The sequence below is a fragment of the Schistocerca piceifrons genome, chromosome X, assembly GCF_021461385.2.
Source record: "Schistocerca piceifrons isolate TAMUIC-IGC-003096 chromosome X, iqSchPice1.1, whole genome shotgun sequence".
Lineage (NCBI taxonomy): Eukaryota > Metazoa > Arthropoda > Insecta > Orthoptera > Acrididae > Schistocerca > Schistocerca piceifrons.
Window position 1 is genome coordinate 108,910,973 of NC_060149.1, and position 14,997 is coordinate 108,925,969.

The following is a 14,997-nucleotide window of genomic DNA, read 5'->3' on the forward strand; positions in this document are numbered from 1 at the left end:
TGATCTGTAGTGACATGAGCTGGACAGCCAATATGGGAAATCTAAGTCAATGAAAAGGTTCTTGCTGTTGTTTGAACTGAGATGTCACTGACTGGTGTTGCCTTGGCCCAAGGAGTGTATCTATCAATAATGGTAAACATATATTGATATACCTCTGAAGGTGCAAGCGGGCCTACAAAATCTGTGTGTGTATGGAAGAAATGACCTGTTGCTTCTGAAAATTTTCCCACTGGCTTTTGTATATGTCTAATGCCAGGCTACCCTTTTTTTTTTAGATTGAAGTTAGCTGACAGGTATCCCTGCTTAAAGGAAGTACCTCTAACAAAAGAATCACCTTCAAAGGAGGTCAAGTGTCCAAGTAGTGAAGGAATTAGCATATTTCATCAAAATATAAGAGGTATTAGAGATAAAGTTAGTGAACTCTTTATAGATGTTGACTCTGAGATTATTGGCATATCAGAGCAACAGTTAAATAATTTGACAATTCAGAGGCTTCCTTTAACAGGATACAGATCAGCTGGCCGTTTTTTAAAGGAGTTCTTTGTGGAGTGGGGGGAGTAGCCATGTACGTAAAAAATTGCATTCCATTTGAGTCCATAGACATATTATGGCACTGCAGTGAACAGGTATTTGAATGATGTGCAGGGACAGTTGAATTTATTGAAACTAAATTCCTTGTTGTTGTTATTTATAGGTCCCTTAACTCTGACTTCAGAGTATTTCTGCTCAAGCTAGAGATGGTTCTCGGCTCACTGTATAGGAAGTATCAAAAATTAGTTATATATGGTGACTTCAATGTTAATTTAGTATGTGATTGTGCAAGAAAAAGGATGTTGACAGATCTCCTAAATTCATATGATCAGATGCAGATTGTGTTTTTTCCAACGATGGTGTAGGGGAAGAGTAGCACAGCAACAGACAATATTTTTATTTGTTCTTCATTACTAGATGGGCATTCTGTTAGTAAAAAGGTCAATGGCCTTTTGGACCATGATGCACAAATTTTAACACAAAAAGGTTTTCATACTCAAACAAATGTTATACATAATTACACTCTATGTAGAGAAAGGAGGGGGGCGGGGGGTGGGGGGGAGGGATTGAGGTATCTGCCTCAGGCAGCAATTTCAGGGGTGCCAAATTCATATTCTTGAAAAAGGGGGGGGGGGGGGGGGGAGGAGAGAATATCACAAATCGCCTAGCATGCAGCATTGCAGCATCTATCGATTATTCACATGATTTTGCAATGCACCCCAACTGGTTTTTGAACACATTCTAAGTTGAGTTCTGAATGAATCATAAGTTGATTTTTGAGTAAGTGCACAGTGTCGTGATGTCTCTGCCAGGGGAATCCCCATCACATCTAGAAATAAAAGACTTTCCTGCAGACAAAAGGGGATGCGGTTATACAAACTGAGTCGAATAAACCTGAACTGGTGACTGCCAATTGCTGTTTGTTAATATGCTTTATTGGGTGTGCAAATGATCAGTGTTGTTATAATTATTAGCAAAATTCATAGACTCAGGCTACCAGAGTGGAGAGAAACGGCTAACAGGAATAACAGGTAAGAAAGATCACATATTATCTTCGCAGTGTATCCAAGAAAATGAAATTTGACAGAAAATTTTTGCCAGATCACTAGCCCGTTGTACAGCTCCCGGTCAGCAGCCGCTTAAGTTCTAGTCTCAGAATAGTGCAGAAAACACGTTGTACGAACACACAATAATGCCTAACCGGAGAATAAATGGTGCATACCTGAACTGGTGATTCTGGCAGGGTTAGTGAAAGTAACCAGAGAATAAGTTTTGCTAATGGCAGGAATAGTTACAGAACTCATGATGACAAGATTTTTTCTTAGAATGAGGAAGGGGAAGAAACAGGGACATCACACAAGCTATTTATGGAAGAATATAACAATTCCAAGTTTATATAAGAATTTCGTTCTACTACTTTTCAGTCTCACGCTTGAGAAGCTGGAGCATAAGAATGAGATATTAAACAATTTCCTAACATAAAACTTTTTGTTTATAGTAGGCCTAATAGCCATTTGATACTGGTACTTCGTGAATTATAATCAGTTGTATTGTTTATGTAAATGAGGTACATAAAAATGACCATTTGTGCCAAAACAATTTTGCTTATTTGGCATGTGTTACAACTGCTGCAGTATCAGAAAGGCCTATTTAGTTTTATCTAGCAGACAAGTGACAAAATAGACATAATCAAATCAAGAAACCACATCAGTCTTGGATAGTATTTGTATTAACGGCTTTTTCAGTATTGGACAATGACATTTTGATTTTTCATGCAGCAAAATGTTTGACGAACTCTGATGAGGTAATAGATTCTTTTGCAGAAAGGAAAGCACTCCGTGTAAGGCTGCAGCAAAATTAGGGAGAAAAAAAAGTTGAGACCTAAGGATTGAAGAAATGTGTACTGTGTTGCTTGTCTCTCATCTTTACTGGTTTTATGTTTCCAATATTTAATTTTATGTCACACAAAAGACAAAGTTATTAGCTAATAGGCAATAAAGCGTGCAAATTTACTGAAGAGTTCTTATTCTGCTGGTCACAAATAATCTCACCCAGTATTAATTGAGAGGTTTTTAAGGGTGGTAGGATGTGAAACAGGTCAACTGGGAGCAGGAGAGGCACCATACGGGACTTTATATTCCACTGTCCTGAATATAGGTTTGATGGCTACCATTACAAAATCTACAGGTCTGAATTCCACAGAGCGAAACAGAGTGATGTGCGATAGAAGAATGTTGTGTGAATGTCTTACACTTTCCCAAACACATATGTTTTATACATCAAACTCTCCAGAAATATGTGCAATACAAAATGAATGTATTTTTGAAAAATCGATTTTTAAAAAAAAATTTGACGTTCTATCTCAAATGCTTGAGAAGGAGGCATGAAATATCATAGATCTGGTGCTGAGTATACTGCTGCATCCATTATCTATTAGCTACCACAAGAATTAAAATATCTTAGCAGTAATCCAAGCACTTTCAAGTCAAAACTGAGGAGTTTCCTCATGAGTCACTGCTTGTATTCTGTCAAGGGGTTCCTTGAAAAATGAAGCTGATTTCTTGTTCTATTGTTGATTATGTTTATATAAACTTATGGCTTGTCTTTTTTGGGTCCATAAACATTTTATTTTATCTTTTATTACATTTATGTTGTAATTTCATGTACTGACTCATTCCACAGCCTTCGAGACTTTGGCCTCAGTTTGGTCCAATGGAACTAGATGTGTAACATAAAATAAATACAACAAATTTCTCTGTTATTATCTTCATGGAAGTTCAGCACTGGATACCACCAAATACTGATAGATATTGCATTTCAAGAATAAATACACTGTGTGGGGGTCAATACACTTCACAACAAATAAGGTCTTTGGTACGTATTGATCGCATTTCTTGTGCTCCAGGGCAGTTTAATTGTTTTGCAAAGCCTCCTTTAGCTGTCTCAAATGGTTCAAATGGCTCTGAGCACTATGGGACTTAACTGCTGAGGTCATCAGTCCCCTAGAACTTAGAACTACTTAAACCTAACTAACCTAAGGACAACACATACATCCATGCCCGAGGTATGATTTGAACCAGCGACCGTAGCGGTCGTGCGACTCCAGACTGTAGCGCCTAGAACCGCTCGGCCACTCCGGCCAGCTCTCTAGCTGTTTGCCTGTGGCTTGTGCTGTACTGAGCTGATTGTAATTTACTGTACAAGATATGGCATCAATCCAGGGATGGGGGAGGGGGGGGGGGGATTATCAGTGACTACATTTTTTGCTTCTCTTATCTGTCTTATGTGTGTAAACTGACTAATGGGCTCTAGTTGGTGAAATTGTCGGGGAGAGCAACATTCCTTGAGTTTCTTAAAAAGTGACCGTACTTGGTTTATGGTCCAGATAGACTACAAATGGTCTGGCTTCTACATATGAATGGAATTGCTGCACAGCTTCATGGATGGCCAGCAGCTCTCGGTTGTATGCTCTCCAATTGGTTTGTGCCTACATCAAGTTTCTGGGAGGAGAAATCTAAAGGTTTCCAACACTTCTCAACTTACTGATGGAGGGCTGCCCCAATAGCCTGCTGGCTAGCATCTACCACTACTGCTAATGATGCATTACAGACTGGGTGAGACACGAGAACTGCTTTTTGTAAGTGGGTGTACTGCATCTGTGGTGTCCACAACAGGAGGTCTTGTCTTGTGGTGTTGTTACCTGTCACTGCTGTTGTCAGTGGTGCCTGTATCTCTGCTGCTCCAGCAGGTGTCAGCAGTAGAAGCTAATGATCCCCAGGAATCTGCTGAAAATTCGTTGGGTGTCAAACACTGCATGGAGGTGTCTCTTGTGCAATGCTGCTGTCTTGGAAAACATCAAAATATCATCTAAATAGATGAAACAGAAATTATGTCACTGTAGCACTTCGTCTACAAAATGCTGCATGGACTAGGCAGCCTATTTTAGACAAAGAGGCATGTGTAGATAATCAAGAAATCCAAAAGGGGTTATCACTGTGGTCTGAGGATGTCTTCTTCTACCACAGAAATCTGGTTATAAGCCTCTTTAGAGTCAATCACACTAAAAATTGTGGTTCCAACTAATACAATCATGAAATCCCTAATGTTAGGGACAGGGTAGCGCATTTAAAGGATGGTAATCTCTTTAGGACCTACAGGTGCTGCCTTTCTTTTTACCAGAAGTAATGATGATCCCCTCAGGCTGTATGATCTGCATATGAAAACCTCTTTGTAACATTTCCTCAAATTCCACAAAAAGTTACAATCTCTGTGGCTGTTGAGAGACTGGTTGGCCGGGTGTTGTCTTAATATGATGCAATGTGGTATGCACTACTTTACCTACGTGGGTGATAACTTTCTGTCTGGCCTCTCGCATAACAGAATTACAGGGTGAGGTGATGGTGTTAGTAGTACTTTTGCCTTTATCACCTGTGACCACGTCACTACCCATCTTGATCTGTGCCACACACAGGTTTATTTTCAGTCATTGGTGGTGACTGAAACCCACTCCCAATATTGACTCAATGACATTTGCTAACATGAATTCCATTTCAACCTTCGATTGAGACCCAAGTCAACTATTACTTCACATTCATCATATGTTGTAATGGGCAAGTTGTTGGCTACAGTAAGGTGGAGAGGCACACCCACTGACACAGTTCATTCTGTCTGTATGGTAGTGTAGTTGTATTTGAATCAATAAGGCAACTACGGTCGACTTGCCTATGCAACATATACAGTATGAACAAACATGCTTGATTCACTGCGTGCGTGGCCATTGTCGATTTGTCACTGATCACTGGGCTAATATTGAGCGCTGCCTCTTAGTTAATTTTGGTTATGTCATCAACTGTGCATCCACAACTTGATGGCTCCATTTGTGATTCGGCACTGCTGTGGAATAGAGTGGCCTACAGCAAACCACTGATAACATTTGGGATGCACACGGAGTTGTGCACCTTGTGGCCTGACCACCAAAATGCCTGTGGTACCAGCACGCTGGGTATTGTTGTTTACCCCCGTGTTGCTTGGCCACCCATTTGGTTCTGCTGGCGGAATGAGTCACTACTTCAACACTTTGCCTGGTGTGAGTCTGCTTCTTGACTGCCAGTGCCAATAACTACTTCTGAAGTGTGTTCACCTGACACTGCATGCATTGGAGCTGTTTGATAATGTTCGTTTGCTGCTCATGTCATACAGCAGCAGTCTCACCTGAGCTGATGTCATTAATTGCTTGCATCACCACTGAGTTGTTTACCTGTTCCATCAAAGTATGAAGTTCGTCTGCTACTGACAATAAAGAATTAATATAACTTTTCTGAAATGTTGCCATGGCTGTCCTAACCGGTTATGACAGCTGTCTTACCCAAACACGACATAGTGTTGCAGCCAACATTGCTTCTTTCTCGATGATGTTTCTTAGGTGGCACCAGAATTCTGACAGTGTTCTATCGCTGATAAGTTCAAACTGGAATACTTGCTGTGTGTGTTAGTCCATTGTTTTGTACATCTGGTTGACTAAGGTGTCCCTCAAGTGGAGGAAATTGATGTTGCGAGAGTGGGTTTAATATAATGTCCGAAACCACTGTCACTGCTTGGGCATCTAAGTTGTTAACTACCATAGTGAATTTGTGTGAGCACTAGTAACATTGTTTTGTGTGAATGCAAAGTCTACCATTGCAAATAACACATTTGGTTTTTAGCATGCAAATTGTTTGTCATATTTGCAGTCTGTCTCACTGCTTGCTGGAACAACTTAATGTCAACTTATATTGCAATCTAAGTTTGGTGATCACTAATCTGCTTTTTCAGGTCTTCCTGTGGTTATAAAAGCTGTTTTTTCCATTTTAATCCATTTAAAGTTGAGATGTGAAGTCACTGTTTGACTTTGGACATAATGCACATGTAACCTAATAAGCTGATTTTATTCTTATGATTATGAAACAAGAAACTGCCAGAAACTAAAAGCAAAAAGAAAATATAACATCAGCAAAGTTAGGTCGGTAGAAGAATAACATATACCATTTTAATCATTATCCAAAGTTGATACTTATCACAGTTCCTTGCGAGAGACATCATTCTGAAGACGAAACACCCTGTGGGATAATCTCTGATTGTGGACAAGTTTTCTGGTAATTGTACGTTGTGCCCATAACCCACAGAATAGCTGCCTACTACCCACAGACAAATGACCTAACACTTTAATAAGACATGAGCAAATATGATCTCGATATACCTTGATGTCGAACAAAGAGACTAGGATACTACACTGCCTGTTGAGACAATAGTATACAATGCAGCAAAGCTAGACACTACAGGATTCACACTGTTCTTTCTGCTCCTTGTGAGGCCAAAATGACAATGGATACATTGTTCCCGTTACAACCAGAAGATACTCTGGATGACTACACGAAACACCCCATCACCAGGACTGACGAAGCAAGACAGTTGGCTCGCATATGGACCCTGGGTGCCCAAGAGATGGAACAAGAACACTATAATGCCAAGCACTGGTCAGTGAGATACAGATCAGGAGACTTGATAAGCATTTTTACGCCTGTGCAGAAAATGGAACTATCAGAAATGTTACTTAAGTGCTACTTTGGGCCATTTCATGTACTTTGTCTCTTGTCAGATCTCACACACCACTTTGAGGATTATGATTCATCAAGACGATAAAAGCACAGAGACGTGGGCAATGTACTCTGTATGTAACCCTATTACAGTACTGAGGTGCAGATCTACGATGGGAGCTTCTTGTTCAAGGAAACTAATGACCCGTTCGATGATCCCAGAGGTTCAATGGGAGGGGCTACCTTCAATGCTCATCTTAGAGCAAAGGATGTGACGAGTATCCTCCTGCAGTACAGAGGACCCTTGACAATATCTAGATCTAAGGTGCTGTTGTCGGCTCCAATGAGAAAGAACTCCTGAAATAGCAATGCCACAAAGTGTGCAACAAACCTTAAGGGGAGTGGTTAACATCACTGGTTGATGTGCTGTGGGTCGACAGTTCAAACTGCATCACCATAAAATATTTGCTGTTTAGTATTAATCATTTCTGTAAGGTTCTCAAAACTACTTCTGTTAGTAACAATGGAAAATCCAGGTTGGAATAACGAAAATATTATGAAAAGGATAGATTGCTGCTCACCATATAGTGGAAATGTTGAGTCACAGATAGGCACAACAATAAGACTTCTAAAAACACACACACACACACACACACACACACAAATGCAACTCTCAACTTTAACAGGTATGAACACTGCCTCTGGCTGCCAAGACAATGGTAACATGAGTAAGAGTTGCATTTGTGTGTGTGTGTGTGTGTGTGGGGGGGGGGGGGGTGTCTCATTCAGAAGAATGCCTTTTGGTTGAATGTTTACTTGTTTAGCGGTCTTTTTGTTGTGGCTGCCTGCGACTCAATATTTCCTAGTGTTTGTAATAAATGCACTTTCATTGCTAAGTGATCTACTTCACTTAAAACCTCACTTTCAATTTTGGAGCTGATTGTGGTTAGGACGTAACAACATGGCAGTGTCGTTATATTGGTCATCTTCAGCGTATACACATACTGACCCATATGATGTTGATCACTCACTCACCCCCCCCCCCCCCCGCTCTCTCTCTCTCTCTCTCTCTCTCTCTCTCTCTCTCTCTCTCTCTCTCTCTGTGTGTGTGTGTGTGTGTGTGTGTGTGTGTGTGTGTGTGTGTGTGTGTGCGCCTGCCTGCCTGTCTTGTGTGCACACTGTGGCTGAGTGAAAAAATATGCCTCTATTACACCCTCCCCCTCTGCCTTTGGACATATTTGTTCACATTTAGTGACTTTTAATTGAAATATAATGTCATATTTGCTGCCATATTCTCCCATCTCTGAGCCTCTTTGGTGTACGTGACAACGCTTTTGACAGGAGTCACTTCGAGTGCAGCACAGTCCTCCCCCCCCCCCCCCCCCCCGCCTCCACTAAAAGTATTTTGAGTAACATAATAAAAATTAAATCTTCAATTCTGTAATCTACAGATGAGCAAATATCAATTAAATGAAACTGATTTTTTTCTCTAATAACAAGGTCTTTTTGTAGATGTTACACAAAACAGTGTCTTCTATTAAGAAGAGCTGCAGAATGACAAAAAAATACACAGAGAAAATTATAGGCCAATTTCATAGAGCTATAATTTTCCACTTTCTAGGGAAGTTCAAAATTTTAATTTTGATATTTGATTGCATGTGTGATCAACATGAAACATGTACGTTATTGTTGTCCTTGGAAAGTATGGTACATTATCAACTGATTGCAGCTGGTGTGTCCTTGAATATGTCAAAAGGTGTAATACAGTTTTAAGACTGACAGGTATTTGGATAGCAAGATATCAGTATGCAGGTCCAGCCAATTGTTTCAGAAGGTCTGAGAGTTCCTAATTGCCACTCTCCAGGTTAAGTGGATTGGTTTTGCATTGACAGTAAACAGTATCTCTTGCATACGGCCAACAAAATTTCAATATGGGACTTTTTGCCAAAATGTTTCATCAAGTAAAAAGTTTACAGTACTTACAGTAACATTTTTACAATCGAGAAGCATATGGCCAAGTTCTGCTTGTTGTTTTTCTAACATACATGCAGATTTGAAATTTGCATTAATGATATTTAGGCAGGTTCAATTTTCCATTACGTCACAACTGGTCTGTTACAAACAACATCAACCTATTGCAACATCTGGTATATAAAATAAATAATCAACTAAATTATGCCAACATGCATGTGTAAAATGAATGCTTAAAAAAGTAAACTGATTCTTACAAGAAATGTCTGACTCATCAGATAGCTATCTGGCAGGTATGTAGAGCCAAGCTGATAGATTGCAAGATACAAAAATCCCAGAGCACATCTCTTACGCCCCGCAGCCCAGCAGCTTGATAAATCTCCGGTCTCCTATTAAAGAAAGGAAAACAATATGTCACTAATGAACAATCATGTTACTCCAATCTAAGTCAGAATGAACAATGATTTCTAAGAAGATTGTACAGAAAGGGTCAAAGAATGCAATACAAAATAGTGCATGAGAGAGAATGAAAAGTTTGAACTCTTCATAATTTGCTACAATTATGTGGCATGAGTAATGCATCACATGCTGAAGTACATGAATTGACTTTCTATTTTAACCATGCAACAACATTCCCAATTTTCAAAATAAAAACTATTAATTTCTACACGCTTGTATCACATTTCACTAAAGAATAGTTTAGGGGTGTCATGCTCTATAATTACATTCTTTACTGCACTAGAATGTAGGCATTATTTAGAGATCAGATACCACAAAACTGAAAAAAATAATATACTTTAGGTTTTGATTTCTTATCTATTTAAATTCATCACTAGTTAACTAATTCAAGGTGGAGAGATGGATCATAGTTAAAATGACAGATGGTGCTAGGCAAGAAATGATACTTAAACATTTGAGTGGTTTAAAGGACACCACAGAAAAAAACTAAATTTGCACATGTTTACAAGAATTGAAACCACATTATTCCCAATTATAATTCCTGTTGGGTATGCCACTTTACTCTGGAGCCAAAGAGAGATGGTAGCTATCCAGACTGTACATTTCATTTATATTAAATATTACTGAAGGAACTACACAGACTATCCACTTGGCATTTGACAAACAAAGGTGCTGGAAACTAATATAGTTGCCACCCTGGAAATACACTGAGTCTACAAATAATTAGTCATGACAGCAACATGCACAACAGTTATGCAACAAATAATACTGTTATGTAACCTCAAAAAACACTACCAAAATTGCTTTAATGAACAAAAGTTACAGTCGCACATTATAAATCTGATGCAGGATGGATGTAAAAGCATACTGAATTTAGCTACAATTTGAAGCCAAGCAACCGATTTTTTACAGTTATCGATATGTTTGCATACATGCACAGCGACAGAAAATACAAAATTCAAAGATAACACATGAATACAGTTTGTAGCCAAAGTGGGCACTACAAATGTAAATAGTTTGCACAAAGTAAATCATATAATATGCAAAACAATTAAAAATAAAATAAACATAGCCCATTTTCAGAAAACAATGATCACCTTCAAGCAATGGCCCTGCATATTATACATCATTTGACCACATACACACATGGAGAGTGTCTTGGACAACAATGTCAACTTGTAATGCCCCTTCTAGCTACAACGCAGTCCTCCTCTCAATCACATAAGTTATCATAGTGGTGCATATACCACTCTGACAGACAGGTTTCCACCTTAGTTCCCTTTGTTGCTAATACAAACAAAATGGAGGAAATGCTGGAAATATAGTCACATGCAAGAAATGTGTGAATCGTAGTTGTCCTATTGGAAGAAAACTTCTCTCTGACACTGTGATATCAGCAACACAATGAGGTGGATGGTGTTCTGATACACCCTAAAGTGTACAGAAATGATGACGGGCCACTGCCTCATGTATTTCAGTAGCTGCCTCTCTTCTGGTCAGTACCATGCTACCATCACAAATTACTGTCTGTCATGTCAAGATAGAGAATGCTCTCATCACTAAACATTCCACCAACTGTCTCTCTTACAACATCAAAGGTACACTGTAAAATGATTAAATGTTAGAGAGGGCTTATGAGGGACCACATTCATTTGTAGCCCAACTTCCTGGAAATTCCCAATGACTATAGGTGGCACTCTGTAAGAGACATTTCACCACTTTATGCTGCAGTTACTGTATAAACAGCAACAGCTGTTTATCCGATGCAGTTACCCACGTGTGAATCTGCATGGCACTATGAGCCAGAACCACAATCACAAGCTTGGAAATCTTTTTTGCACCACTAGTAGCAATAAATGATACACCTCTGGCACTTTGCATTCAATGTGGAGCACAATTTCCTGGAATGACTATGCAGCCAACAGCTGGCCCACAATAAAACTTTGCAGATACTCAGTTAAATGCACAAAATTTGATTTTGGGTGCCATCCGGAAATGTCTATAGTGTTCCCTAACAAAGTATAAGACTCAAAACAACAAAAACACTTCAACAAATGAAATACAGTTTTTATTGGTTTTGTGCTTTCATGCTCAGTATGCAGTTCCTACTATGTCAATAGCATGCCTATCTGAAACATTATCTTTACTGCTCCAAGCAAACATTGTATTTCTACATCATGCTGGCTCTAGGTGCTCATTTTTCATTTTCCACTAGCGTAACAATAAGCAACTGAATTATCACAAATAAACACAGTAGATTTAAAATTGAGTGCCTGACATTATTGATGGTCTTAACATGTTTACTGGTATTTGGGCATGCACAGGATCACAAGTTTAGGTAATTTACGTCTTCTTTGATAGTAACTACAGTTTTTCCTTTGTTACAGAATGATTATAAAATACCAAACCTCAACTGCTGTTAAATTAGTGTTGCTATCTACTTACAATGAAGCTCTTATTAGATAAAACACTGTGGTCCTAATCATACGAAAAGGCAGTCACTTGCTGCCACAGTCAGACAACTGATATCTGATTTGTCCCCAGCATTTGAATATATTCCTGGGCCATCTTAATACGGTTGCTTGCACTACAGTATTACAATGCAAACTTACTGGACATAGATTCACTTGGCATATTCACTGTTCAACTTTCATTTTAATGGAAGGAAACTGTAAAGTGCAAGCTGATATTCTGCAGTAACTATCAGTATTTAAAATGGGAGAGTTCATGTATTATAGTTAGTTCTGTATTTGCACAATTCACAAAAATGAAAGAACTATGACACCTAACTAATTAAGGAAGCTTCTACAAAAGATAGTAGTTACTTTAAGAAAGTAGTTTTAACAGGAAACATACAGTCACAATGAGTCCTACCATAATGAAACCTATGCACTGCTCCATAATCTGAATGGATATATGTTATTTACAGTCAAGGAATGAATAGTGATATCCAGAAGACATAAGATACCTCACAGCATTACAGTGGCTTACTTTTATAATATTAAGCATAAGTGACACAAAATACTTTGGTTGAAAATATACAGTAATGCATATTGTGACACTTCATATAAAATGACAGCACTCAAGAGATGGCCAGAAGCTGGCTATGAGAGGAGCTTAATATGTCATCTGACTAGCTGCAATACAGTCCTTTACAAGGGATTTCAATAAGTTCCAACATTCAACCTAACAGGAACCGACAGTAAGCAAGAAACCTCTGTCTTGTATCTTGATCTTCCAAGGTAACTAATTAAGCAATCGTCATCTTGACTTGTATGGACAGATATTTTTATATGTGTATATTCGTAAATATTAAAATAATAGAGGAATTAAACAACAAGTTCCTGTATCTTGAGAATTTCATTATTTACATTTAAGTGTGCTGCTTTTTCTGTTAGGAAAAATGATAATGAAAGAATCACCATTTATGAATTCATTGTCAAAATTCTCCATAAAAAGGTGCCAAATAGAAATGTTGACAATAATGCGTAATACTACACTTTTTGACTGAACTTGCAGAATCTTCAAATTATGGAAGTTATATGGGGACTGACAGGATATAACAAGGACATAATAAGGAAAATTTGGAATATTTTAAGATTCTGTACCAATGTTACAATGCATGTAAGATGACATGATAGACAAGGAAAAATTAGGTATCAACATAACTACAGAAAGCATACCACAAACCAGAACTAGATAAAGTCTTTAAATACAGAAATCATTTAAGAAAACAACAAATCACAGAACAATGCCTGATATACAGGGTGGTCATAATTAAAGTTAAACTTTCAAAACGCTGTAGAAATAACACCACTGGTCAGAATGAATTGCAACGGAATATTATTGGAGAAGGGGTAAAAGTATGGCAGAAGAAAAAAAAATTGTGTGAAAATTGATCAATAGATGCGCTGTATGTGTCATAAAACATAAATGAAAACACCTGTCATGCGCATGATCCATAGAAGTTGGTATAAACACGCCGGTTACATGTCTTTTCCTCTTTTTCGCGTCTGCGACGTTCGCCATGACTCTGTCAATGCAGGATCACACTCTGGTTGTAAAGATGTATTACAAGAATGATGACAGTGCACATGTCGCTCAGAAATTCGAAAAGATGGGTTCTTTTGGTGTGCAACCTGATAGAGGGAGGAAACGAATTGATTCAACATTGGTGGAAGCAGTGGCCACAGCAATGCAGGAGGAAATGAGTAGTGGTGTGCAAACGTGTATGATAAATACAGTGACACTAGGGAAGTTTCAAGTAAGCAAATTCTGAAGAAATGTAATATATGCTCTACTGTCAATAAATGACACGTTGAGACTGCTCTAAAATTACAGCAATTATTAGTGTTTTTAAAAGCACATCAAGCAATATATTTGTTGTTTTGAGTTCTGGTACAAGAACTTTATATTCTCCTTTGGTGTAAGGCACTACTGCACACTACAATTTGAATTACTATGCCACGAAAAACAATTTATGAACATATATAGGGTACGAGATAAAGAATGGTAAAAATTTTGAATAAGCACTTTTTGGCAAGGATAAGATAATAAGCTCAGCTCAAAACCCTCATATTTAAAGGTAATAGGCCTCTGGTACTGTGAGACACAGCACTAAGATGCATGGAAGAGAGAGGGTTGGGTTGTTTTGGGGAAGGAGACCAGACAGCGAGGTCATCGGTCTCATCGGATTAGGGAAGGAAGTCGGCTGTGCCCTTTCAAAGGAACCATCCCGACATTTGCCTGGAGCGATTTAGGGAAATCACGGAAAACCTAAATCAGGATGGCCGGACGCAGGATTGAACCGTCGTCCTCCCGAATGAGAGTCCAGTGTCATGGAAGAGAGAGAGAGAGAGAGAGAGAGAGAGAGAGAGAGAGAGAGAGAGAGAGAGAGAGAGTTTTAGGTCAAGGTAGTGAGGTTTATTCAGAGAAATGATGTCAATGTGTACATCTTAGTCAATACTGTTATGTCAGCCTGAGAGAAAATAAGCCAGATTGTACACAATCAGTGAAAAGACAGCCAGTGTGATCAACAGACACTGTATGTGTAATCTGTGTCACAGTCATATTATACATCAGATGTCAAACAGTTATTTTATTCTTGTGAGAGTATTCAAAGTGGCTGACTATAATACACCAACAGAAAGAGAAACTAAATAAGTGAATCACATGTCAACTGGATTTATGATGTTTTCTGATGCATGTGAAAAGCTAGTAACAGAAGGTTCTTAATGCAGCGCTACTTTGTATCTTCCATTGAAAGAGATGGAATTCATTTCAAACAGATGCTTTGATAACATACAAGTGAATGAAGTATAGAAATAGGACATTTCTAACATATCAAGAGCTGACAAACTGCCTGTTGGCTTCTGTCTCGGGTTCTTCAGCCAATGTTTGTTTAATGATTTTTCTGATGTTTCAGCCAGCATGAGTGGCTGGCATTGTTAATGCTTCACCACCA

General features: G+C 38.6%; 1 protein-coding gene across 1 annotated transcript in view; it reads right to left on the minus strand.

Moving 5' to 3' along the window:
- LOC124723057 (lysophospholipid acyltransferase 5) overlaps positions 1-14,997 on the minus strand; it is a 190,052-nt gene that overhangs the window by 100,599 nt on the left and 74,456 nt on the right. The window contains exon 6 of the mRNA XM_047248236.1: positions 9,332-9,463. Coding sequence (XP_047104192.1) covers positions 9,332-9,463 — 132 coding nt within the window. The remainder of the gene's footprint in view (positions 1-9,331; positions 9,464-14,997) is intronic.